The 26,148-nt window shown below is 41.9% G+C and overlaps 1 protein-coding gene across 1 annotated transcript in view; it reads left to right on the forward strand.

The window, feature by feature from the left end:
• The window catches only part of SLC35F2 (solute carrier family 35 member F2), a 53,190-nt gene that overhangs the window by 22,675 nt on the left and 4,367 nt on the right, over positions 1 to 26,148 (forward strand). The window contains exons 2-7 of the mRNA XM_036067861.2: positions 15,814 to 15,989; positions 18,292 to 18,419; positions 22,391 to 22,550; positions 23,402 to 23,558; positions 24,079 to 24,131; positions 25,397 to 25,551. Coding sequence (XP_035923754.1) covers positions 15,814 to 15,989; positions 18,292 to 18,419; positions 22,391 to 22,550; positions 23,402 to 23,558; positions 24,079 to 24,131; positions 25,397 to 25,551 — 829 coding nt within the window. The remainder of the gene's footprint in view (positions 1 to 15,813; positions 15,990 to 18,291; positions 18,420 to 22,390; positions 22,551 to 23,401; positions 23,559 to 24,078; positions 24,132 to 25,396; positions 25,552 to 26,148) is intronic.

Raw genomic sequence — 26,148 nt, forward strand, 5'->3', positions numbered from 1 at the left:
TCCCAACAGAAATATCTACTTAGGAAGTATGAGCCCTGAAGTTGCTCGGTGAATGTAGAGCAAAAACAAAAGAAATCACATGTCTGTCCAAGCCACCCCCTACCTTTATGACACCCATACTTCTACTCTTGGTACCTGCCTTCCGATTGTCAGTGACTTGTTAACAGATCAGGGGACTCTTGGTCCTATGCAGGACCGGAGAAATGGATAACTTGCCAAGTTCCCTTTTGCTGGATTTATACTGTCCAGCAGAGCTGACCACTGTTACTCTGTCCATATCAATATGCAAATGCAACTTACTTTACATTTTCATTTCATTTTATTTTTAAAAGATTTATTTATTTATTTGAGAGAGAGAGGGAGCATGTGCGCGTGTATGCGCAGGAGCTGGGGTGGGGCGGGGAAGGGCAGAGGGAGAGGGAGAAGCAGACACCCCCCCTGAGCACGGAGTCCGACTCAGGACTCGATCTCAAGACCCCGAGATCACAGCCTGAGCCAAAACCAAGAGTTGGACGCTTAACCGACTGAGCCACCCAGGCGCCCCTCATTGTAGTTTTGATTTGCATTTCCTTGATGCCCAGTCACATTGAGCATCTTTTCATGTGTCTCTTGGCCATCTGCATGTCTTCTTTGGAGAAATGACTGTTCATGTCTTCTGCCCATTTTTTAAATTGGATTATTTGGGGGTTTTTTTTGGATGTTGAATTATTTAAGTTCTGTATATATTTTGGATACTAACCCTTTAGGGGATATATCATTTGCAAGTATCTTCTCCCATTCAGTAGGCTGCCTTTTAGTTTTGTTTCCTTCGCTGTGCGGAAGCTTTTTATTTTGGTGTAGTCCCAGTAGTTTATTTTTGCTTTTGTTTCCCTTGCCTCAGGAGACATCTCTAGAAAAATGTTGCTATGGCTGATGTCAGAGATTACTGTCTGTACTCTCTTCTAGGACTTCTTGGTTTCAGGTCTCAATATTTAGGTCTTTAATCCCTTTTGAGTTTATTTTTGTCTATCACCCATTTTCAAAACTTATCAACTCATCTTGTTTCTTCTCCACTTCCTCCCTTCTGGATTATCGGAAAGTAAATCTCAGGCATCGTAGAACCTCATGCATAAATATTTCAGTATTAATCTCTAAGAGATAAGGACTTAAAAAAACATAGTCATAATACCATTATTCCACCTACAAATTAACAGTAATTCCTTAGTATCAAATATCTAGTCCATGTTCAAATTTCCCCAACTATCACATAGTTTTTAAACTAGTTTCTTCACATCAGGATGCATGTAAGGTCCATACGTTTCAGTGGGTTCTTGTATTGACGTCTCTTTCTTCTGTAGGCTTCCTCTTGGTCTATGTTTCTTGCAGTTTATTTTTGAAGAAACTGTTCATTTGTCATGTAGAGTTTACCACATTCTGGGGTTTGTTGATTGTATCTTCCTGGTGGCTTTACAGTATTTCCTTCTCAAAATGTTTTTAAAAGCATAAAATAACAAATGGGATTATAATGGCAACAGTTTCATCTGTTTGGGTCTTAAATGATTAAAAACACATTGTGATATATGTTAATATATATGTTTCTTTTTTTTAAAATATGTCTCTTTTTTAAAAAAGAAGACATTAAATAAGAGTTGTTATTTAATGGTTGTTAAACCATCATGGTGTGGAGTCATGATGACTGTAAATGGTATTTTGAATTTCACCAACAGTTGTCATCTGATAAGAAGATGTGATTCTTTGGCAGCAAGGTCTTAGGCATTGTTAATACTACTGCTGTAGTTCGTTGCCTATGTTCATATTTGAAGGGAATGTTAAACTTCAGTTAAATATTACTGAAAATCAGGGTGTATTTTTTTCCCATCCAAGTTCATAGATTCTCCAGCATATTTTCATTGACCTGGTCCATGGGCCCCCTTAAAAATCCTGTGGTCCTATTTTTTTTTTTTTTTTTTTGGCAAGAATATTTCATAGATATTGTGTATTGCCATCAGGAGATGCATAAAGTTTGCTTGTTTCTTTGCTCTCTTAGGAGCTATTGAGGTTTATGACCTACATTCCTTATTTTATTAGGGGTTGTAAGCCATTCTATTTCTGTCATTCTGTTTTTAATATATTATTAAATATAATATATTATAAAATATAAATATTTTAATTATTATTCCATTTTAATTATTATTTTTAATTATTTAATTTATGTATTTCTGCATAGACAAACTCTGTCATCAGCTCATTGCCCTGAGGTATCATTTGTATAGGAAGGGCAGGGTAAATGTTTGCTTCTTCCTCTTTATGTGTGAATTTTTAAAATAATGGGTGTTGGTTCCCTAGCATCCTTCAAAGATGACTAGCGAGTTTTATTTTTATTTTTTTAAAGATTTATTTATTTATTATCTTATAGAGAGGGAGAGAGAGAGAGGGAGGGAGGGAGGGAGAGAGAGAGCACGCGCAGAGGGAGGGGCAGTGGGAGAGGGAGAGAATCTCAAGCAGACTTCCTGCTGAGCGAGGAGCCAGACGCAGGGCTGGATCTCTTGACCCTGAGATCAGGACCTGAGCCAAAATCAAGAGTCGGACGCTTAACCGACTGAGCCACCCAGGCACTCCATCTGTTTTATTTTATTTTTTTTTAATTTTAAGCATTGCTTATTAACTCATGGATTTAAACGTGTTTGAGGTATTTTGGTCCATTGTAGCTGTTCTTATTGATGTTCAGAATGTCTTTTTTTATGACGCCACTAGTCTTTTGCTCACTTTCCTGCCATCTGGTGTGACAAAGTATTCTAGGCTTATTTTGTACATTTCTTATCCCAGGTCTGAAATCAGCTATTTTCCAGGGAGCCCTAGTTCTTTTTATTGGGAAATCCTATTTAGTTGCCATATCTAGGCACTAAGAGTGTCCATGATTGCTGGTTGGTCGTTGTTTCAGACTGGCTCTTCAGTGGACAGAGATAGGAATTATATATCTTTGAAATATATAAAATGCCGTTTGAGTTAATTCTCTTTTTCAATAAAGTTCAGAACAATAAGGGGTTTTAACTTACCTGTTCAATCTCACATCTTCATCTCCTTTTTCCTATACTATAAATCAATGTATCAGTATATATATATTTTTTCTGCTTTATTCCATGGTATATACACACAGTCTCAGAATAACATCAATACTACCTCCAGGGGAGCCTGGGTGACTCAGTCGGTTAAGCGTTCGACTCTTGATTTTGGCTCAGGTCACGATCTCAGGGTGGTGAGATTGAGCCCTGCATTGGGCTCCATGCTCAGCAGGGAGTCTACTTGAGATTCTCTCTCTCCACCTCCTTTTACCGCCCCCCCCCCAAATACTGCCTCCAAATAGTTTAAGATATTTTACAGTTCTTACTCTTCTATGGTCTATTCCATTAGGAATGTACTATCAAATTAGTGTTTTAAATTCACTTGAAATAATTCCTCTCTATTTGGTTTTGCTACCAACTTAAAGCATCCTTAAGTCATGTAACATTTTGTTTTTTTATGTATTTATTTTATTCTATTTTATTTTAAAGATTTTATTTTTAAGTAATCTCTACACCTAACATGGGGCTTGAACTCACAACCCCAAGATCAAAAGTTACATGCTGTACCTGCTGAGCCAGCCAGGCAGGTACCCCTGTGTTTTATTTTAGACGTGGCTGTTTATTTTTTAGGAATTTATTTATTTATTTGACAGAGAGAGAGACAGCGAGAGAGGGAACACAAGCAGGGCGAGGGGGAGAGGGAGAAGCAGGCTTCCCGCCAAGCAGGGAGCCTGATGGGGGGGCTCGATCCCAGGACCCTGGGATCATGACCTGAGCCGAAGGCAGACGCTTAACGACTGAGCCACCCAGGTGCCCCTAGAGATGGCTTTTTAAAAATAAAATTTTTGCTGTATAATTCTGTAAAACAGTCACATGGCTCCTAAGACAAAACTATAAAACAAGATATATTCAGACATATACCTTTTACTTTGCTCTCTTTCCTGACCTATAGATAACTTTGAAAACAGTTTTGGTTTTATCTTTACACTTAAAAATAACAAATACAGGTAAATGTTAGCATACCCTACTCATTTTCCTCCACATTTGCTTCTTTTTAAAGTAGATCCTGGCGGTCACTTTATACCAGGTAGATAGAAATGTTTGCCTGGCTTTTGATAGCCCACAGTCCTCCTTTGTGTTTATTCGGCTGGTTCCCTATTGGTAGACATTTAGGTTTTTTCTTTAGTCTTTTACTATTATAGATAGTAGTGTAATGGCCTTTTGTATTTTTGCCAGAGGATTTGGTGACAGACCCCTAGAAGTAAAATTGCTAGAAATGCCCCCTCCACCCCAGGCTGCCTCCCCAGTAAGGATTGTGTTATTTTGCTTTCTTACCAGCAATGGTCAGAAGACTCGTTAAGCTTTTTGAAGTGTCAAAAACAGATTCTGACCAGACTGCTGTCATTAGTTCTGTGGATTCCTAGAGTTGAGAGACCCCAGAACTGGAAGCACTGCTCTAGAGTCCTGCTCCTCAAAGTGTGGTCCATGAACCAGAAACATCGGCATCGCCGAGAGCCGGTGTGAAATTGAGAGTCTCAGGCTTCTCTCCAAACGTATTGAATCAGAACATGCAATTTTTAAAAAAGATTTTATTTATTTACTTGAGAGAGAGAGCGAGCATGAGTGGGGAGGAGGGGCAGAGGGAGAGGGAGAGCAGACTCCTCGCTGAGCAGGGAGCCGGACATGGGACTCCATCCCAGGACCCTGGGATCATGACCGGAGCCAAAGGCAGATGCTTAACTGACTGAGCCACCCAGGCGCCCCCAGAACGTGCAATTTAACAAGATCGTCAGGTGATTCAGGTGATTCATATCATTAAGATTTGAGAAGCACTGGTCTGGAGTTGTGGTCTTCAGTGTGATAGCCTCCTGCCACATGGGGCTGCTTATATTAAAATGAATTACATTGAACTATAGTAGAAACTTCAGGTCCTCATTCACGCTCCTGGCCCCATTTCAGATGCTCAGCAGCGCCTTCTCAAACATTTCCATCACTGCAATAACTCCACTGCACGTTGTTGGTCTGTTCCTACTCTAGCCATTTATGGCTGTTTTAATTTAAATTGAAATTACATAACATTCAAAATTCAGTTCCTCATGTACATCAGCCCCATTACAGGTGCTTAATTGCTACCTCCAGCTGGAGGCCACTCTGCTGAATGGTGTATTTACAGGACATTTTCTGTTGGACAGTTTTGGTCAAAAAGTTTTCTAAAAGGCTGGGAAAGCCAGAGGAAGGAAGGAAAGGAAATTCATTGAGTGCCTGAGGCAGTAGGTGCTTTTCTATAGGTTACATTAATTAGCCCTTAAACCCACACAGGTGGCTTTACACCCATTAAAAAAAAGAAACGGGTCGCCTGGATGGCATAGCCAGTTGAACATCTGACTCTTGATTTCGGCTCAGGTCCTGATCACCTGGGTGGTGAGATCGAGCCCGCACTGGGCTGCACACTCAGCGGGGAGTCTGCTTGGGAATCTCTCTCTCCCTGTCCCTCTGCGCCTGCCCCCATTCCTGTGTGCGTGCTCTCTCTCTCTCTCAAATAAATTTAAATCTTAAAAAAATTTAAAAAAAAAGAAACAGTTTTTGAGAGACCAATTCAACTTCATAACACTAATAAGGGGTGGAATTAAACCGTCAGATTTAAAGTCTACAGTTCTCTCCACTATATTCACGAGGAATTCTTTCCTAAAGATCACATCTGGGGTGCAATCTCCACCAGCCTTTTATAAAACACAACATGTGTGAACCTGTTTTCCACTTTCCTGCACCTGTTTCTCTTTTCTTTCATGTTTCAAATTTAAATTTAGACCCCAGTGTTCTCTAATTCATGCCACTGTCAACATTGTTTGAGTTCACTTCTAAGTGTCTCCTGGCTACGGTATTTGTCTACCTTGCATTTTAACGTTACGAAATCTCATTTAACATTACCACATCTCAAGAATTAATTACATTTATTCACTAATCTAATAAGCATTTACTGAGCATCTACTCTGAGTAAGACATAATCTAGTGGGGGGAAAAGAAAACACATTTCCTTTCCTTACTTGTCTTCCTTTTAAGGTAATGATATATCCTAGTACACTTTCTAATCTTTGAAATTTGGCTTCTGTGGCCTTGAATACGCCTTTTTACACGAGACTATGGGTTCTTCCAAAGTGCTAACTCCTGGTGTTTATTAGAATGACATGATACACCAATGGCTAAATTTCTGAATCATAGAAATGTAGATATGGAAAGAATATAACTTGTCATCGAGGCTGCTTCTCACTATGTAAAGAAAGACCATTTATTTTCTAGCTTGTTGCCAGTATTGTTTAAAATGCTTTAGTAATAGGCCCTGGATAATCTATATGTTAAGGGTGAGGATTTGGTCTAAACGAATATTTCTTTTCAGAATTGTAATAGGATTTTTATAGAGGGGCTGGAAATTATTATTCTGTACCAGGTATTTACAGGTGGCAGGTGTGATGGATTTTAAAACCTCCCCAAGGAAGCTGTGCTCCTTACGAGTCTTTTAGCCCTAATATAAAATCCTGCCTTTAGCTGACAATGTGCAACCCAGCAGAGAGAGATTTATTGAGACATAAAGTGAAGAAAAATGTGTGATTTGCATTCCAGCAATGCATTTTATCATTCATTTGGAGCTCTTTTTTTCTTCAAATAAAAGGGGGAGAATAACTCAGTGGTTTGCCAACCTCATTGTATATTAGACTCAGCTGGGGGGCTATTCAAATAGACTGATATTGGGACCCCAGCTCCTGAGAATCTGATTCAACTGGTTTGGGCTGAGGTCAGGTTTGTTGGTTTGTTTTAAATCCTCCAATGATTTTTTTATTTTATTTTATTATTATTTTTTAAAGATTTTATTTATTTATTTGAGAGAGAGAGAATGAGAGACAGAGAGCACGAGAGGGAAGAGGGTCAGAGGGAGAAGCAGACCCCCCGCTGAGCAGGGAGCCCGACGTGGGACTCGATCCCAGGACTCCAGGATCATGACCTGAGCCGAAGGCAGTTGCTTAACCAACTGAGCCACCCAGGCGCCCCCTCCAATGATTTTTTAAAAATATACACTTAAGGAGAGGACTGCTGGTCTAACTTGTTGCAAGTCAAGAAGAGCTAAAGTAATGAATCAATCTGATCATTGTGCCTCATGTATATTTTATGTAAAACTAGTGTTTGAAATAGGCAAGAACCTTATAGCGTTTTCTTCATTCCCGAATCTTCCTGGACATTGTTGACTTTCCTGGTCCATAATCAAGTGTTTCACCGTGTGTGAACCTTCTCTGGGCAGTCTGGATCCTTTCTTCCCCTTGGCTACAGACCCAGCTCAGCACGGACACTTTCCATCTTGTTGTGGTTTTGTGTGGTGAGGTCTCTCTCCTCTACCAGACAGAAAGCTCCTTATCATGTTTAAAAATTACCAGTGTCCCATTAGGCACTTACATGTACCAGGTACTGTGTTCATCATGGAAGATACAATGTCCCTGTCCTCTTGGAGTATAGAGTTAGTGGGGAGGAGACCCACAAGCAGTGTGGTAGGTGTTATAATAGAGGGATGTGGTATTTTTCAGGGCACAAAGCGTGAGCCCCCTGATCTGGTCTGGGTAGAATAGGGTCTGGGACCGGGAAATATGTGGGCCTTTTAAATTCTAAATCCCTTTTGCTTGGCATCTGTTAGGCACCCAATGAACTTCAGTGAATACATGACCGAATACACAAATAAGAGAAGATAGAAGACATAGTTTCATTAGCAAGTGTGTGCATGAGTAGTTTGGAATGGAAAGGATATTAAGATATATACTTTTATGTTTTCTGGAAGAAGGAAGGGGGAAATAAAATGCTTTAAAACTCTTTTCTTCTTTCCATCCTTAAATTCTTTTTTTTTTTTTAAGATTTTTATTTATTTACTTAGAGTGAGAGAGAGAGAGTATGAGCATGGTGAGGGGCAGCTGGAGAAGCAGACTCCCTGCTGAGCAGGGAGCCCAATGTGGGGCTCAATCCCAGGACCCTGGGATCATGACCTGAGCCGAAGGCAGACACTTCACTGACTGAGCCACCCAGGCACCCTAAATTCTTAAATTCATATAATATATTCAAGTAGTAATGTGACCTTATTCCTTTATCTTGCACGTGGTTTGCCACCCTACCCCCTAATGATTGATAACTCTTGTTTGCTCTGCTTTCTGGAGGCCTGGCTCCCACAGCGGGAAGCCACCTTGGGAAATGGTGTCTTAGGGTTGGACCATATCCTGCCATTGAAGTTCACTGCAGTGGAGATTCCGTTTGAAAAACCGCGACAGGATATATCCCATGGTTAGATGCACGTTGCTTCTGGCAGCTTCCCTTAGAAAGGAACAGGTTTTGTTATGGGTTAGAGAGTCCCTGTGTTCAGGTCAGAATTCCTGTGAACTAGGACCTTGTGGTGAAATGCAAATGCTTAAATATGAAGCCTTAGTAACAAAAATTGTTCTGAAGCCTTCAGTATCTCTTTTGATAAGTCTGAGTATTTTTCTCTTCTTTTTCCCTTTGTTCAGCCTCCACCCCCTTCAGATTCTCAGCTTCTCCCTCTCTCTCCCTCTCTCTCCCTGTCTCTTGCTCTTGCTCTCTTGCTTCTCCATTATAGATGAGGTCATTATGATTTGGAGCCAAGAGAAGTGCATTCCTGTAACTTTAAATCTCCATACTCAATTTGCGACTTTTTTTTTAGAAGATGGTGATACTTTATAGTTGGAGGACAGCTTGCTTAATTGTGCTATTTTAGATGGCAAATGGGAGCTTACTAGAGGAATTTTATCAATTTGTGAACAGGGCTTAGTGCTCCCAGACTTATTATTCTCACCTATTTCAAATTTATCATTGCTTTTGAGTCCATTATGGGATGTGAAAAATGTTCTGACTTTGGTTAGGTTATGGGCCACTTGGGTAGCTCTCTGGTGCCTGTACTTTGGACATCCACGTGCCCTGTACTTTGGACATCCACCTGCCCGCTGATGGACAGGGAAGCAGGGCTCGTACTGGTAGGAGAGAGATCAGCCTCACCTCCTTTCCTGGCAGTGAGGTGGGGTGCAAGGATCCTTTGAAGAAGGGGTTTTCTGGTATCGGCCCTGTTATGAAATCAAAATGGAGAAGGGAAGCAGGGTGAAGAGAGGGGTCTGGGGGAGGGCAGTGCGGAGAAAGAGATACAGAAAAGAAGAAGATACCAACTTTGAGGGATTATCTCACGTATTATCCCAACACCATGTGCTGCCGGGGCAACAGCAGATATTTGGTGATTGGAAAATTTGGGCACCAATTTGGCTTCTGTATCATGTTGGGCAAAACACTTCCTTCTTCTGGGTCACAGTCTCTTCAACTTAAAAAAAAAGTGGAGATTAGCTCCAAAGTTCTGTACTTCTGAGACTTCCTTCCGGGGAAGAGGGGAGAAGTTTCCCTAGGTCCTTTTCTTTAAACAAATTTGAACCCCTGATGAGTCTTTTAATAGCTGAGAGTACTGACTTCCTGTGCCTTCTCCTAGCTGTATGACTGTGGGTGAATTGTGGAGCCCCTCCGAGTATCATTTTCCTCGTCCATAACAGGAGGGGAGTCATGCTTTTCTCCGGGTAGTGGTGAGGATTATGTTGAACGTGTGCTATAGAGATACCAGTTGAACAATGAAATGCAGGAGAATTGGAAGCATTTCTTTGTGTAGCTTACTTCCTCACATGATTCCTGAGGGAAGTATGTAGCTGGGGACAGTGACACAGAATGAATACACTTTCCCACTTTTTGGCTTTGGCTCCTTAACTTCTGTAGACTCCTAGTGCTCTAGGCAGACCAAGTAGCAAACTTCTTTTGTTTAGCCTAAAATCTAGAATCAATGTCTCCTTTAGAAAGAAGTGAGCACAAGAGGAAGAGGTCAAAAGCCCTGGATCCATTTTGCCTCATCAGCCTGTGACGGGCAGAGCATCCCTAGAAAGACTGCTACTCTTGTGGGAGCAAGTCCTGAACTCTTTGCTCACCTGACTGAAAATGTCCTTCCATAGTCTAAAAAAAAAAGTCTTTGCATCTGACCAGTTATTGATATCATTCTTCCCCTTGAAGGGTGGAGATTCCCGCAGTTTTGAGCATAACAGAGTAAATGAACAACATGAAGTAACCCAACCCTTTAAAAAGAGCCATCTAGCAAAACAAAATTGAAGATGCTCCTGTTAGCCTAAGAGCAACCATTCCACTCCGAGATATTCTCCAGAGCAAATGATTCCTTTAAACTTCATGGAACAAATAGGAAGTCATTATATTTGTAGGATACTCTGAGTAGTCCCTATCAGGCCATCCTGAGTGCTTATGTCAGGCCATCCTGAGGAGATTACATCTTAGCGTATCAGCAGCCCATTTGCACCAGTTTGCGAAAAACCAGAAAAACTCCTAGATATGTCCATCGGGAGACATATGCAATAATGTTCGTAGGGGCTTTGTTTATAAGAGTGCGCGTGCACGCGCACACACACACACAAACACACACATTGGAATACAACCTAAATATCAAGAAGGGAATGGATAAAGTGATATGATCATGTAATAGAAAGGAATGAACCAGAACTAACTTATCAACATGGACGACTCTCCTACAATGTGGGTCAAAATAGTGAGTTGCACGACGTGGATGGAACTGGAGGGTATTATGCTGAGCGAAATAAGTCAAACAGAGAAAGACATGTATCATATGACCTCACTGATATGAGGAATTCTTAATCTCAGGAAACAAACTGAGGGTTGCTGGAGTGGGGGGTGGGGTGGGAGGGATGGGGTGACTGGGTGATGGTCACTGGGGAGGGTATGTGTTCTGGTAAACGCTGTGAATTGTGCAAGACTGTTGAATCTCAGATCTGTACCTCTGAAACAAATAATGCAATATATGTTAAGAAAGAAAAGAAGAAGAAGAAGAATGTAGCAGGAGGGGAAGAATGAAGGGGGGGAAATCGGAGGGGGAGAAGAACCATGAGAGACAATGGACTCTGAAAAACAAACTGAGGGTTCTAGAGGGGAGGGGGTTGGGAGGATGGGTTAGCCTGGTGATGGGTATTGAGGAGGGCACGTTCTGCATGGAGCACTGGGTGTTATGCACAAACAATGAATCATGGAACACTATATCTAAAACTAATGATGTAATGTATGGGGATTAACATAACAATAAAAAATTTAAATAAAAAAAATAGTGAGTTGCAACAAAAGTATACATACATATTATGCTGTTTATATAAAATTTTAAAACAAGCAGAACAATGCTATTTATTGCTTAGAGATATTTGCATAAATATTAAAATATAGGGAAATGCATGGCATGATAAATGCCCAGTTCTGGATTAGCTAGTTACCTCAGAGAGCTGAAGCTGGGGAGGGCAGGAGGGGGATATGTCGATGTTGCCAGTGTTTTCTTCTTAAGCTCCTTGGTAGATACATAAATGCGTGTTGGCTATACATTATATATATTTTAAATATAGAAATTTTAAAAATCAAAAATTAAAGCTGTGAGAGAGTAGTCCCAGATGAGACTGGCAAAGTGTGCAAAGGGCAGATGATGGGATGCCTTGTAGGCCATTTTAAAGTTTGGCTTTTATCTAAGGACAAAGGGGATCCATAGAATGATTTCAGGAAGCGTGGGAGTGATCCCATTAACATTCAGTTAGCTTTTGGAACATTGACTCCTGCTATCGAGTAGAGATTGGATTTGTGGAGAGTGGTGCAGTGAGGAGAAATGTGCTGCAGCCCAAACTGTAGAGCGCTTTCTCCTTAAAGTGCTATCTTCTCCTGCTTCCAGAATGTTCTTCCTTCCTTGTTCTCTCCCTCTGGCCATGCCTCTTCATCCCTATCTCTAATTCCTCTTCTTCCTCTGGCCCGTTTGTCCTGCTGTTTCCCAGAGTGTTTCTTTTTTTTTTTTTTTTTTTACCCTCTTTTTGTTTTTTTACGTATGTGTCTTAGTATCATTTATGTTCCAACTTCAGTTACCATCTCTATGCTTTTGATTCTGCAAACCAGTCCTTTTTCCCAGCTCTAAACTGCTTACTGGATATTTTTCCTTGACCATCTCACAACAACAAAAAGATGTGCCTTTTCCTGCTGCCTTTGGGAACTTATTAACCATATTGTGATCTATCCAGTTGTCTGATCTAGAAAACTGGGTATTATTCTAGACTCTGCTCTCTGTCAACTTTCCTCTCTAATTGGTTTTCATGTTAGGCATTAAGGGTAAGGTTTTGGTGCTATGTGCTGTGACGTCAGTTACTGATGTACTAGTCACTTTACTCCCTCCTATTCAGAAGATTTCAGTGATCTCACCACCAGCAAGATAAGAAGCCAACTTTAGAGCATTATATCCAAGGCCCTTCTTGATCTGGCTTGTGTGGACTCTTCCCATCCTCATCTGCTGCCATTTTCCTCTCTCACCTTCTTTGCAGGTACACCAACCCACTTGAAATCCCTGAATGTGCCGTATTGTTTTAGGGCTCTGTGCCTTAGTGTATGCTGTTCCTTCTGCTTAGAATGCCTTTCCTTGCTGTGTTTGTCTGGTGAACTCTTGAAGTTTTGTAAGCCAGCCCATTATAGCATTTGCTTTGTCCTAATTCCTAGTTTACTTGCCTCTTTATCCCCAGTAGACTCTGAACCTCTGAGGCACAGAGAGTGACCATTCAGGTTTTTTTTTTTTTTAATTAGAGAGAGAGAGTGAGCACGAGAGAGCACATGTGCAAACAGTGGGAGGAGCAGAGGGAGAGGGAGAGAATCTTAAGCAGGCTCCATGCCCAGTGTGGAGCTGGATATGGGGCTCAATCCATGACCCTGAGATCATGACCTGAGCCGAAATCAAGTTGGACACTTAAATGACTGAGCCACCCAGGTGCCCCTCAGTTTTTATCTTCTTGTCCTGACACATGGCAAAGGCTCTCCAAGTGTGTTTAGTTAGGGTTGACTCACCCAGGAAACTTCCCCTTTTTGAACATTCCAGAGGAAAAAAATACATTGTAAACTCTTAGAACAGATATTCTTTGTCTTCTGCAGTTTTGGTATTTTCTACTTCGCTTAGAGCAACTCTGGAAGGATTTATATAGAGAACATTTTAAACAAAAGTGGCGATGTTCTTAGTCCTGATCCCTGATCCTTCCAGGAGCTGTCTTTATAATCTCTTTTCAGTTTCTTTTTTGTCAGTCTTCAAGTTTTCACTCATACTGCCTTCTGCTCATCTCCCAGATATGTTTAAACTTCCTTGATCCTTTAACAAGATGATAATAATAATAAATAATAATAAACCTGTCTTCAACACTGCTGCTTGTTCTTCACACTCTTTCCTTATCTCTGTTCTCCTTTTCATCATTTTTTAAAAAAAAACAGTGATTTATGCTTGGGGCACTCGCTGGCTCATAGTCTACTCACCCCACCCGCTGGAATCTGACGTTAGGCATTCCCACTAGTCGAAAGCTTTCTTCAAAGGTATGAGCGACTTCCAGCTTCCCAGTCCAACTATGTCCCTTTAGGCATAATGCCACCCCTTCTCTCTGTAGTTTTTGACACTATCATATTGATGATCTCTTCCTTTTAAAAAAGTTTTTCCACTCTTAGCTTCTGTATCACGGCACTCGCATAATTTCTAGTCTTTCTCTGACTCTTGCACTTCACTGGGAAACTAGATAAGTGTCTTATGTTTGGAGTTACCATATATTTGGGCATATAGGATCATTTCTTTATCTGTTTACATTGATTCAACAAATACTTACTGAGTGACAGCAAAGTTCCAGGCCCTGGATGTGTAGTGGAGAGAAAACAGATGGGGTCTAACTTTCTGAAGTCCAGAGTTTCAACTTGGTTATCTAGTACTGGGTAACAAATCACCGCAAACGTAGAGACTTAAAATAAGACTCAGTTGTTGTAGAACAGGCATCTCTCTGCCCTGTGCTTCGGGGCCTCACAAGGCTGTAGTCATGGTGTCTGCCAGGGCTGGGGACCCAGCTGCAGCCTCCAGTGGGCAGGGATCTGCTTCCAGGCTCACGCTGATGTTCGCAAGATTCATTTCCTTGCCGACCGGTGGGCGGATGTTCTCAGTTCCTTGCTGGGGTTTAGCCAGAGGCACCTTCAGTTCCTTTCCACGTGGGTCTCTCTGTACAAGCTTGTTTCATGGGGGCCAGCGGGGAAGAGGAGAGTTGACTTGCAAGATGGAAGTGATAACCTTAGGGAATGTATTCATGGAAATGACATCCCATTACTTGTACTGTATTCCACTGGTTAGAAGTAAGTCACAGATCCTGTGCACACTCAAGAGGAGATCGCATGGGGCAAAAATGCCAGGAAGCAGAGACTCACCAGGGGCCTTCTTAGAGTCCTCCTGTGAAACCTCTTACTGTTTTTCCTCCAGCAATACAGCCCTCTCAATGTCTGCTGCTCTCAAATTGAACTCATGACCCTCCCCTTGCCCAAACCTCTTCTCGTCCTGTATTCCCTGACCTGCTCAGCAGCCTCGTATCTGTCCAGTCATCTTCTCTAGAAACCCAGAGGTCGGGGCGCCTGGGTGGCTTGGTTGAGCGTCCGACTCTTGGTTTGGGCTCAGGTCATGGTCTCAGGGTTGTGGGATCGAGTGGCCGGCTCTGTGCTCAGCCCAGAGTCTGCTCGAGATTCTCTCTCCCTCTCCCTCTTTTCATCCCCACCCTGTGCTCACTTGTGCTCTCTCTCCCTCTCTCTCTCAAATAAATAAAAAAAATATTAAAAAAAAAAGAAACCCAGAGATCATTTTCAACACTTCCCCCTGAGGTTTAACAGGCTGCTGGGTTCTGTGCATTCTACCCACATGGCATCTTTCATGTCATCCTCTGCTTTCCACTTACTGACGTGGCTTTCGTTGGTTGTTCAGATGTCTCTTTTTTTTAGATGCCAAAAGGCAGAGTCTGGGTCTTATTCTTCTGTGGATCCAAAGTGCCAGCCTCTAGAGCAGTGATTCAGAGTCTTGGCTGCACATTGGAATCACCCAGGGAGCTTGGAACATCACCGATGCCTGGAACCCACTGCTAGGGACAACGATGCAGTCGGTCCGGGTGCCGCTGAACGTTGGCGTTCACAATCTCCGTGGTTCAGGGGCGCCTGGGGGGCTCAGTCGGTCAGTGTCAGGCTCTTGATTTCGACTCAGGTCATGATCTCAGGGTCGTGGGATGGAACCCGCAACAGGCTCTGCACTCAGTGGGGCGTCTGCTTGAGAGTCTCTCTCTGCCCCTCTCCCCACTCGTGTGTGCATGCTCTCTCTCTCTCTCTCAGATAAATAAAAAATAAAACCTTTAAAAAGTCTCCAAGATTCAAACATGGAGGCAACCTTGAAAGCCATTGCTTCTAGTTGAAGAAATCAAGTCTCTGGGCGAGTGAAAGGTTGAGAAAATGGTAAACATTTAATGCATAGGAAGAATTTAAAACTAAAGTTAAAGTTGTGTTTAAAAACACACACACACACACACACACTTCAAATAGTATATGACAAAGCTTAGTAATCAAAACGATCTCTATATGGTCAGGGAAGTGGGGAATATGTCTTTTTGTGGGAAGGAGGGGGAAAATCAGAAATGTGAGGGAGTAAAGATATAGTCTCTCAAAATACAAAACTTTAATTTTTGTGCATATGAAGTAAGCAATAAAGTGAAATAAAGAACCACCTAGAATGATTAGAATATTTCTTTGTGTTGAGCCTGTGTGTGTGTGTGTGTGTGTGTGTGTGTGTGTAAGGAATAACTTGCGAGTCGTTCTGATCTTCTCCTTTATTTCCCAGGCATATCTTGAAGACAGTTGCCCTGGGTCAGATGCTGTCCTTGTGTATATGTGGGACAGCCGTCACCAGCCAGTACCTAGCAGAAGAATACAGAGTGAACACCCCCATGCTTCAGAGCTTTATCAACTACTGCCTGCTGTTTCTGTTTTATACAGTGATGCTGACGTTTCAATCAGGTCGGTCAAATGTGAGGATGACCCTTTCGACAAATTACCTTCATAAAAATGTTTGGCTTCTGGATATTAAAAAAATAAAACGTGAGGTAAAACCAAGAACGGGAAACGATTTTTCATAGAAGTTATTGGAAAACTGTGACACCCCTGAATGCTACGAAAATGTATGGAGATTTATGTATAATTCTCAGAAATTGTTGATTAAAACAGGGAGCACCAAACTGTCCCAGTAGAAGTTGTCAAAAAATAAAAAAATTGCTGGGGTGCCTGGATGGCTCAGCACGGGACTCTTGACCTCGGGGTCATGAGTTCGAGCCCCATTTTGGGAGTAGAGATTGCTTTAAAAAAATAAAATTGAAAAACAAAAATATAAAAAGAAGTGTAAACGCCATTATGAGTTAGGTTTTATTTTTTTCTCCTGTGGTTGATTTAAGAGACAGTATTAAAAACCCTTAAAAAGAGCCTCACTCTCCAAAATACATATTTCCAGCCAAATGGAGAACATTAAATGGAGCACTGGTTACATGTAGATCAAGTGTATGTCATGAGAGAGACAAAGGCAAGGAATTGGCAAGGAATTAACATCTTTATCACTGGCTGGTTTGTTTTTTTTTTTAAGATTTATTTATTTATTATATATAGAGAGAGCAAGTGTGTGCGTGCAAGCAGGGGGAGGGGCAGAGGGAGAAAATCTCAGGCAAACTCCCTGCTGAATGTGGAGCGTGATGCAGGGCTGGATCTCACGACCCTGAGATCACAACATGAGCCAGAACCAAGGGTCGGAGGCTTAGCTGACTGAGCCACCCAGACGCCTGGGTGAAGTTGTTTTAGAGTCATTATAGAAATATGTTTTGTAGCTAGCTACACAGAAAATGGGAAGAGCTAAATTCTGGCTGACATTTCTGTGCTAGGCATCATTTTAATTGCTTAACTCACTTTGGTGATGTGTTAGCTCACTGAATGCTCCCAATGAAGCAGTTGGATATTACTGTTACCCCCACTTTGCAGATGAGGAAACTGAGGCGTGCAACATGTAGGTAATGGGCCGTGAGTCATGTAGGTAGGAATTGGTGGAGACGGATTCCGACTCAGCCAGCCTGCCGCCGAGCTCATGCTCTCAGCGCCACCCCGCATTAGGGGCTGCTGGTCATGACAAACGTCCTTCCCACAAGAGGAGAGCATGACTTTTAAAAACAAATGAAATGAGATTGAACTCAGAAACGTGAGGACTATGGGTAACCCAAACTGATTGGGAGGGGGCAGTGCTTCCATTTTCATCGTTTTGAGCTGCATAATGAAATCACTGGTGTTTGCAAATCCTCATGTAATATGAACCTTAATGCCCAATGGTATCTGGTGTCGGGATAAGTGACTTGTTTTTGAAAGAAAGTGGAAACCAGTTGTGGGAGAGGGGAAAACATCTTAAGGGGAAAGTACCAAATTTGGTAAGAACTTTAGGAGTTGGAAATAGAATTGGGTACATGGTTAATAGCTCTGGATGCTCCTTTGTAAACATTAGCCTTTAGGAAGTCAGTGTGACTCATAAGTACATCAGTGAGGTCCCCCCGAGGGATGGTTGGTGGGTGCCTGCCATGCTCTGTCAGACGTTGAGGGAGACTAACTTTGTGTTTTCAGGATGTTCCTCCTAATTGGGTTTTAATGATAATTATTTGGTTATGATTCTCACTTGCAGGTTATTTTTACCATAAAGCCTTCTCGTATATGTGCTAATTATGTATCTCCTGTCTACTACATTCTCCAAAGAAGTGAATTGCAGTTAACTTGAATAAGTAGAATTTGGGGGATAAAAGGTGTTTCTTCAGTGATGCCACCAAATCTTTTTTTCAGACTTATCACTGAGTTAATTTTGTCTTGAAAGCACATTTCTTCCAAAAGAATGACCATGTGCAGAGGTTAAATAACCCTTGGATCCATAAGAAAACATTTGATTTTTATAGGATAATCTGTAGCTTGTCAGGAATGGCAACATCCAAACCCATACCTGGTTATTATATTTCTGTTACAGTAGGAAATGAAATTTAACCACTTTTCTCCTACTTACTTTCTCTCTGGTGTATTCTTTAAATCCTTGGTCTATGTTGACATCTTAGCTTGGGTTTCATAGTAGAAAAAAATCTGACACTTGCTGAGCTATTGTAGGCATTTTGGTTCTGAGTAATGGAGATTAGGAGGGACCACATTCAAAAGACAAAGTAAACCTTTGCTTTGACTCCTTAATCTCTAAACTGATATGCCTAGCATCATTTTCAAGTAACATGTACCAACCCAGATTTCTTTGAACCAGGGAGCGATAACCTTTTATCCATCTTGAAGAGAAAATGGTGGAAGTACATCCTACTTGGGTTAGCAGACGTGGAAGCTAATTACCTGATCGTCCGAGCATACCAGTACACCACTCTAACCAGTGTCCAGGTAAGGGGGCCTCCTCTCACCTGTGTGGATTTTTCAGCTTCCAGAGAAGAATCTGAGCCCATATGTGCTAACCAAATTTTATGGAAAAGCTGTTCACTGGCAGAAAACCTAAATACAGGTGGATGCTATCTATTTCTTCGTGGGGCATGTGTGCTAATGAGTAAAATTTCCTGGAATCAGTGAAAATGTATACAAGTTAATCAGTTCCCAAACTGCCAATGCTGTTACAGAATAGAACAGTTACTACCAAAATAAGCATAAATATTTAGTTGGCAATTGATGTTGTGATGTTGACAAGAGTTCTTTTTTAAGTTTGTTTAAAGATGGCATATAAAGTGAATATACTTTTGTGCTACAGAAAAGTTGGAGGTTTGCTAGTAAAGTAGATATTCAAGACAAAAGGAACTGTTGGAGTCCCTGGAAAGAACCCTGTAGACATCTGGGGTAGAGATTAAGCACCTTGGGTAGCCAGAGGTAAAACTGATATCACTATTCCTTTTTTAGGTTTATTCTTGCTGGATTGAAAGAAAAATGTTCCTGCAGAACAGTACTTTTTAACTAGGTGTTGAGGAAGACTGATTCAGTTGTCTTGATGTTTTAGCAAACTGTGGGCTGTATCATGACAGTGACTCTCCACTGCTAACAAGAAAATGTTTCATGAAGGAAGGTGAAAGTGAGAGACCTCGGTGCCAGGTTTAGTCTTCACGGTTTAATAAATTTGTAACTTTTTTTTAAAGATTTTTATTTATTTATTTGAGAGAGAGAGTGAGAGAGAAAGAGAACACGAGCCAGGGTGAGGAGCAGAGGGAGAAGCAGGCTCCCCGCCGAGCAGGGAGCCTGACGCGGGGCTCGATCCCAGGACCCTGGGATCATGACCTGAGCCGAAGGCAGACCCTTCACTGACTGAGCCACCCAGGCGCCCTGAAATTTGTAATTTTTTGATGCATCAGTTTTCTCACTATATAAAACCGTGGTGTCCTTATTTCATCTCTGGAAGACTTAAAGTGTAATTAGACTTACTTCACTTGGAAGACATAAAGACTGATGACAATTCAGTACTTTTCCAGTGTGAATATACATTAAATGCTACTATTATCTGAATGCCTCATATTAAATATTTTCTCTTCTGTATCATCGCGCTAATCATGCTAAGCATTGTCTTCAGCAGACCTTTGGTTTGGGGAAATATGGGTTAAGACAGATATCACAGGAGGCACATAGAAAACCCAGCATTCATAAAAATTAAAACCAGGAGTTAGGGGCGCCTGGGTGGCTCATTTGGTTAAGCGTCTGCCTTCAGCTCAGGTCATGATCTCTGGGTCCTGGGATCGAGTCCCGCATTGGGCTCCCTGCTCAGCAAGGAGCCTGCTTCTCCCTCAGTCTCTCCTCCTGCTTGTGTTCTCTCTCTCTCTCTGACAAATAAATAAATAAAATCTTAAAAAAAAAACTGTTAAAACCAGGAGTTACCTAAAGGATCAAGTTCATCACAAATAAGATCAAGTGTGCTTTTAGCTCTGGGTAATAAGCATATACATATGTAGAAGATGCCATTTTTCTAGTCACGTTCTACCCTCCTCATACACAATTTAATTACTTGATTATAATTCCCAGAAACTTTGGTTGCGGACGACCGATAATGACCAGTTTTCACTTGGTACAAGGTCTAAACACAGCTAAGCAAAAAAACTTACAGTTGTGTCTTTGACTGAAGCTTATGCCTTAGACTACTGAAAACAATTTCTTTCATTCTAGCCTCTTAGAAAAACCCAAGCATTTGGTTATCAAAAGTTACGTGCTTCTGGTCCTCGCAAGGAGTCTATAAAAAGGGCATCTAGCAGTTAAGCTCCCTGCTGCAGTGGTTGGGGACTCTTCCTGAGACTCTTCCAGCTGATTCTCTACTTGAGTAAATCTGCAGTGTGGGTGGAAGGATGGAAGTTGGGCCCTGGGCGTCTCTGAACCTCCCGCTTAAGGACTCCTTCAGAGATTCTGGAATAGCAGACCACTGATGGAGTGGTTTACATGAAGCTCAGGACGTGGCCGTCGGCGCCCCTTGGACTAGGTTTCTAGCCGTGTGTCCTCCCGCTTTACCCCACTGCTGTTGCTTTTCCTTCCCCACCCACAGCCAGTTTCTCCTCCATTGGGCTGCTCTGTTCTTTCTAGAACACGCTGCTGTTTGAAGCCCCTGTCCTCCATTCTCTAAGGCCTCCTTCAATCTCACTTTCTCCTCTCTGCTCCATCTCTAATAAAGTATTTCTAACAAAGCCTAACTCAGTTTTGTATCTGTGCCTCCACCACCCGGGGGTCTGACTTCACACCTTGCCGACTGTGGGTGAACAATAGTTTTTAAAGATTAAATTAAATAGGGAGGCTCTTGGGACTGAACACATCAAGGAGAAGACATTCATCACCAAGAGTGCACCGTGAGGAGGAGAGTCGATGTAGATCGATGGGCAGTGTGCTAGATAGCAGATGAGAAGTCGTGGAACTTTATGGTAGGAAGGGGCCTGTGAGATCATGTGGTCTGATCTCTTCGTTTCATGTTGTGACACCAAGGGGGACCGGCTGGGGAGCACGCTGCTGGTCAGTGGCAGGACTACATAGGCAGCTCCCTTAGATGGCCACTCATTGCCCACCAAAAATTGTTAAAAATAGAATAAAAATTTTACAAGATTTTATTTATTTATTTGACAGAGAGAGAGAGAGAGAGCAAGAGAGGGAACACAAACGGGGGGGGCAGCGGGCAGAGGGAGAAGCAGACAGCAGGGAGCCCGATGTGGGGCTCGATCCCAGGACCTGAGGCGAAGGCGGATGCTTAACCGACTGAGCCACCCAGGCACCCCCCAGATAGAATAAATTTAAGTCTGATTTTAAGACACAATTGAAGGAGAGGGAGTCTCCTGTGAGACTTTTGAGAGTGACCTTTTTTTTTTTTTAAACTTTTTCTGTTTAAGGAACATCGTTCAGACTTTGTTAAGTCATTATGGCTGATTCCGCCGGCGTCTTCCGGGACGGGCTGTTAGCCTTGGCATCGTGTCATGGTTTGTCATTCAGGCAGGCTCAGTAAAGCACTTAGGGGATTAGAGCCGTGTAGCTGGAATGAATAACGAGGCAAGGTGCCCGTCCCTGCGCCCGGCGCGCCGGCCCCCAGCAGTGACACCGCGGTGGAGGGCCATCAGTCAGCAGCCGTGACGGGCTCGACAGGCTGCAGGAGATTTAGGGGCCTGCCTTGTCCAAAACGAGACAGACACAGAGAGCATCCGAGACAAGGTTAAAAAAAGAACGGGAGGAGCAATAAAGCAGGTTCGGGAATATTATTACTATACAGAATATATTTTTTATCCTTGAATGCACCTCACAACATTTGTGAATTCAAGAGTTGAGGGAATAAAATCTCCATTTTTTTCCCCTTTATCTTCCAAGTGATTTTGAATTTGCTGTGATTTTAGCACTGCCTTTTAGCCTGACAATATTGGGGGTGGAGGAAGTATTTTTTGGACCCACGATCAGCAGGTGATGGAGGAATATTCGATGAAGATGAGCAAGAGGACTCTGTGAGCTAGGGTGGGGTTGGACACTTTGTCAGGGAGATGGCGTCTTTTGGCTTTGTGACAATCTCCTGTACTTGGTAGTGCTTATTAGCCCAATGACACCTACATATCTGCTTGTGACTATTTATTCTATGTCTGGCTAGCCTTCCGGATGCTGCTAAGGGCTGGGCTGTGTCTGTCTTGTTCTCTTACATAAAATGGGAACTGTGGTTTTCCTCATATGTAAAATGGGAACTGTGGTTTCGGTCTCACAGGGTTGTGAAGATTCAAGTCAATCCAGGTAAACGTAAATCCAGGTCATCCCGGTAAACCGCCGTCGCGATGTTCAGGGCGGGCAGGAGTAAACGCGGACTCCGAGGATTCTTTACCCGTCGTATAGCTGAGGACAGATGGCTTACGCCGTTTGTGTCTCTTTCCTTGCAGCTTCTGGACTGCTTTGGGATCCCTGTGTTGATGGCCCTCTCGTGGTTTATTCTTTATGCAAGATACAGAGTGATCCACTTCGTCGCTGTGGCTGTATGTCTGTTGGGTGTGGGAACAATGGTCGGTGCAGACATCCTGGCGGGGAGGGAAGACAGTTCAGGTGAGACTATGGTCCTTGTTTGCTTCGCTCACAGAAAAAAAGTGTCACTTATGTTTTCGCTTCTGTATTGCAAAGCTCTGTGGGAAAAGACGGAAAGCGTGTCTTGGCTAAACTGTCTTTTACGTTTTATTTTCAGATTTACTTGCTTCTGCTATTGGGACCCCTTCCGCCAAGCGTGCTTTGTGTCCCTGCCCGCCCATGGCCCTTGCTTCTTTTTGTCACACTAAATAGTTTTGTCTCATGAGAGAGAAGTTTCTTTAAATATTTGCAATAATCCTCTTTTGGCCCATCCATTCGGATTAGTTACTGGAAAAACTTGTAGATTCTTGGCTTTTTATCAGAAGGAAACTTCATGTCCACTGCATGACCGACCTCTTTTTCAGTCGCTCTCTGGATGAGAACACTTGGACATTCTTTGGGCCAAAGTTCAGACAATGGATGCTATAAAATCTAAATATGGCCTCTGAATTCGCCCAGTCTGCAGGTGACTTCACTGTGTCCTTGGATTGAGGGAAGATGAACTTGACTACCTAGCTTCTTTCCCTGTAGTTTTTAGTTAATTCCCTTCCATGAATTCCATTAATTTCTTTGTCATAGAATCATTTCCTAAGGCCTTATGTTACCCATCTTCCAGTTGCGTCATCTCCCGAGGGGTGAAAATATGAAAAATCACAGCAGAATTGTGCCATAAAGTGAGAGGAATAAGAGTCCTTAAACTTCTAGAAACCAGGGTTTCTCCTTCTGTAAGATCTTATTTAAATGAATGTGAACCAGATATACTCCTGGAAGCAAGCTAGAAAGGGTCCCCTGTCTTAACACCGTGTACCTCTTTGTGTCTTGTTTTCCTACAGGGAGTGACGTCCTGATTGGTGACATCTTGGTCCTTCTTGGGGCTTCCCTCTATGCTGTTTCTAACGTGTGTGAAGAATATGTTGTGAAGAAGCTGAGCAGACAGGAGTTTTTAGGGATGGTGGGCTTATTTGGAACAATTATCAGCGGCATACAGCTGTAAGAGTCTAAAATCTCCCTTAAAAACAAAATAAGCACGTATATGGTACATGATTACTTTCCAGCTACTAATATTCATTGTTGATTTGGCCCAGATTCCCATTTGAAATCAGTGACTTGCTAACTATTAGAAGATTCTTGAAATATCAAGAATTATGCCTCATTTTCTTATATGTACGTGATGCTTATGATTTCTGCTTACAATGTGGTAGAGGCATTACCATACAAACTTTATTTTTCAGTTACTTCCAGAAAATATGAACTCCCTATTCAAATGGAAAACATAATGTCATGTTGGCTATTATCTGAAAAGTGCCTTGAAAGGCGTCAAGCATGTTTATGGGCTCCTTTGGGTTTCATTTGTTGTCATTTATATTAAAGATACTTATTTTTATACCCTAAGAAAAATTTAAGAAGCAATGTAATTCCTCATCTTAGCTGAAATATAGCAACTAAAATGCTTATAAACTAGTGAAAATGAGTATGTGGATCTCTCTCTGAGCTCTTGTTTTAATCTTAGATTGATTGTGGAATACAAGGATATTGCCGGCATCCAGTGGGACTGGAAGATTGGTATGTACATAAAATGGTCATCCGTTTTTGGTCAGTATCCTTTCCTCTAAGTGACAGAAACACATGTCGAGAAATAAATACTTCATATAAGTAGTATTTAAGCATTTTTGTAAAATCACAGAGTAATTTGATACTCAGAGAGCTCCAGGGTTTACATTGAGTTTTCCCTGAGAACTCGTAAATGAATCTTCACAGGAGTTAATTCTTAATCTTTACCTTCAGGAATAGCTTTTCTTTACTAGGAATTCTGAACAAGACTGACCTTTGGTCACACTCCCTTCCAACTAGATCTGTATCACGAATCCTCAAACCTAATGTGAAGGTTGTCTGCTTGATGTAATTTGTGAAACATTAACCCGAACATTCTGAGGGTGTATAATCACCCACCACCTTCCATTATGACTCTCACCTGATATTCTTGGGCATCTGCACAAATAAATAATGTAGAAAACAGTGGTGGAACAGTTAAGAAAGACTCCTCCAACCTTATTTAATGATGGATGGAAAGAAGTTAAAAATAGCCCATAAAATGTCATGGAAGTTCATATGCTGTGCTTGGATAATTTAATTCAATTAAATAACTTGGATTGCCAGAGTGTGAGTGTGCGTGAATGTGAGTGGGTATGAGTGGGTGTACATTGAGTATGGAGGTGGGATTGAAGGAGTGGTCGCAAAACTAAATGGTGAGCACCCACATGACCAGTTCTGTCCCGAAGAGGATGGTTGTACTGTGCTTTCTGAGAGCGCTGAATTTAATGAGATGAGCACAAGATAATGGACTGAACAGCTACCTGCCTTTGATGACTAAAAACACTGTATTCTGAATCCAGTGACACAAATCATGTCCAACCAATGAACCAGATAAAAGCAAACAAAAGATGATGGGTGATTTTTCTTCATAGTGATTCTTCTTTTATTGACCTTTTATCACAGCATCACGTTCTCTGGGGTGGGCAGATGAGGCGGGCGGCGAGAGCTGTTGAACCAGTCATACCATGAGCAAGTCCCTGTGGCCTTCACGATCTAACACCCTGTTGCGATTTTGAAGTCCTTACTCTGTGTCGTATCTTGTTGTTATTATTATTATTATTATTATTTGCTGTGAGCTTTCTGTGTCTCATTTGCAATGCTGAGCATTAGCAAGTGGCTCTGCAGAGAGTGTGTGAAAGGATCAGGGAATTGATTATGGCAGCCAAGCCTTAAAAGCGTCTTTGCCTTCTGATTTCTTCCTGTAATGTTAGATATTCCACTTTGCTTCTCCGTAGCCCTGCTGTTTGTGGCGTTTGCCCTCTGTATGTTTTGCCTGTACAGCTTCATGCCACTCGTGATCAAAGTCACCAGTGCCACCTCTGTAAACTTGGGCATCCTGACAGCTGACCTCTACAGTCTTTTCTTTGGACTCTTTCTGTTTGGCTATAAGGTAAGCAAATAGATCATGTGCAAAGATGAACACTTGCTTGGTCTACAAGAAGTCCTGGGTGTCTTTACTAGTTTAGATCCAAAAATAAAACCTCATCTTTTTTTGGCAAGAATCTCATTGGACAGTCTGCACTCCAGGCAAATAGCATCATGTTTGTATTATAAGAGTTTTGATGCTCCAGACTTCTGTAAAGGTCTTGGGGACCCTCAAGGTCTTGGGAGCGCCCCTTGAGAACTGCTGCATTGGAAGTCCATCTTTCTTTAGTATACCTTCGGTAAATGCTTGTCGACGAGTTTGCTATCCCAGTTATTTGAACAAATAGCAAGAATGTTGGCTGTTGCTTGATAATTTTAGTTTCATTTGGGGACAGCAACTACATTTCTTACAAATAGCGAGAATGTTGGCTGTTGCTTGATAATTTTAGTTTCGTTTGGGGACATTTCTTTGTCCTTGTAAAATTTTGTATCCAGGCAGAAATTGCTTGGCACTGATTTACACTGTTCCCAGGAATTGGCCATGAATTCACAATGCCTCGTTCAGTGGGGTCTCAGAAATTTCTGCTTAAGAAGCGTAAACCAAACAATAAAAAAAAATTAA

The sequence above is a fragment of the Halichoerus grypus genome, chromosome 11 (assembly GCF_964656455.1).
Source record: "Halichoerus grypus chromosome 11, mHalGry1.hap1.1, whole genome shotgun sequence".
Classification (NCBI taxonomy): domain Eukaryota; kingdom Metazoa; phylum Chordata; class Mammalia; order Carnivora; family Phocidae; genus Halichoerus; species Halichoerus grypus.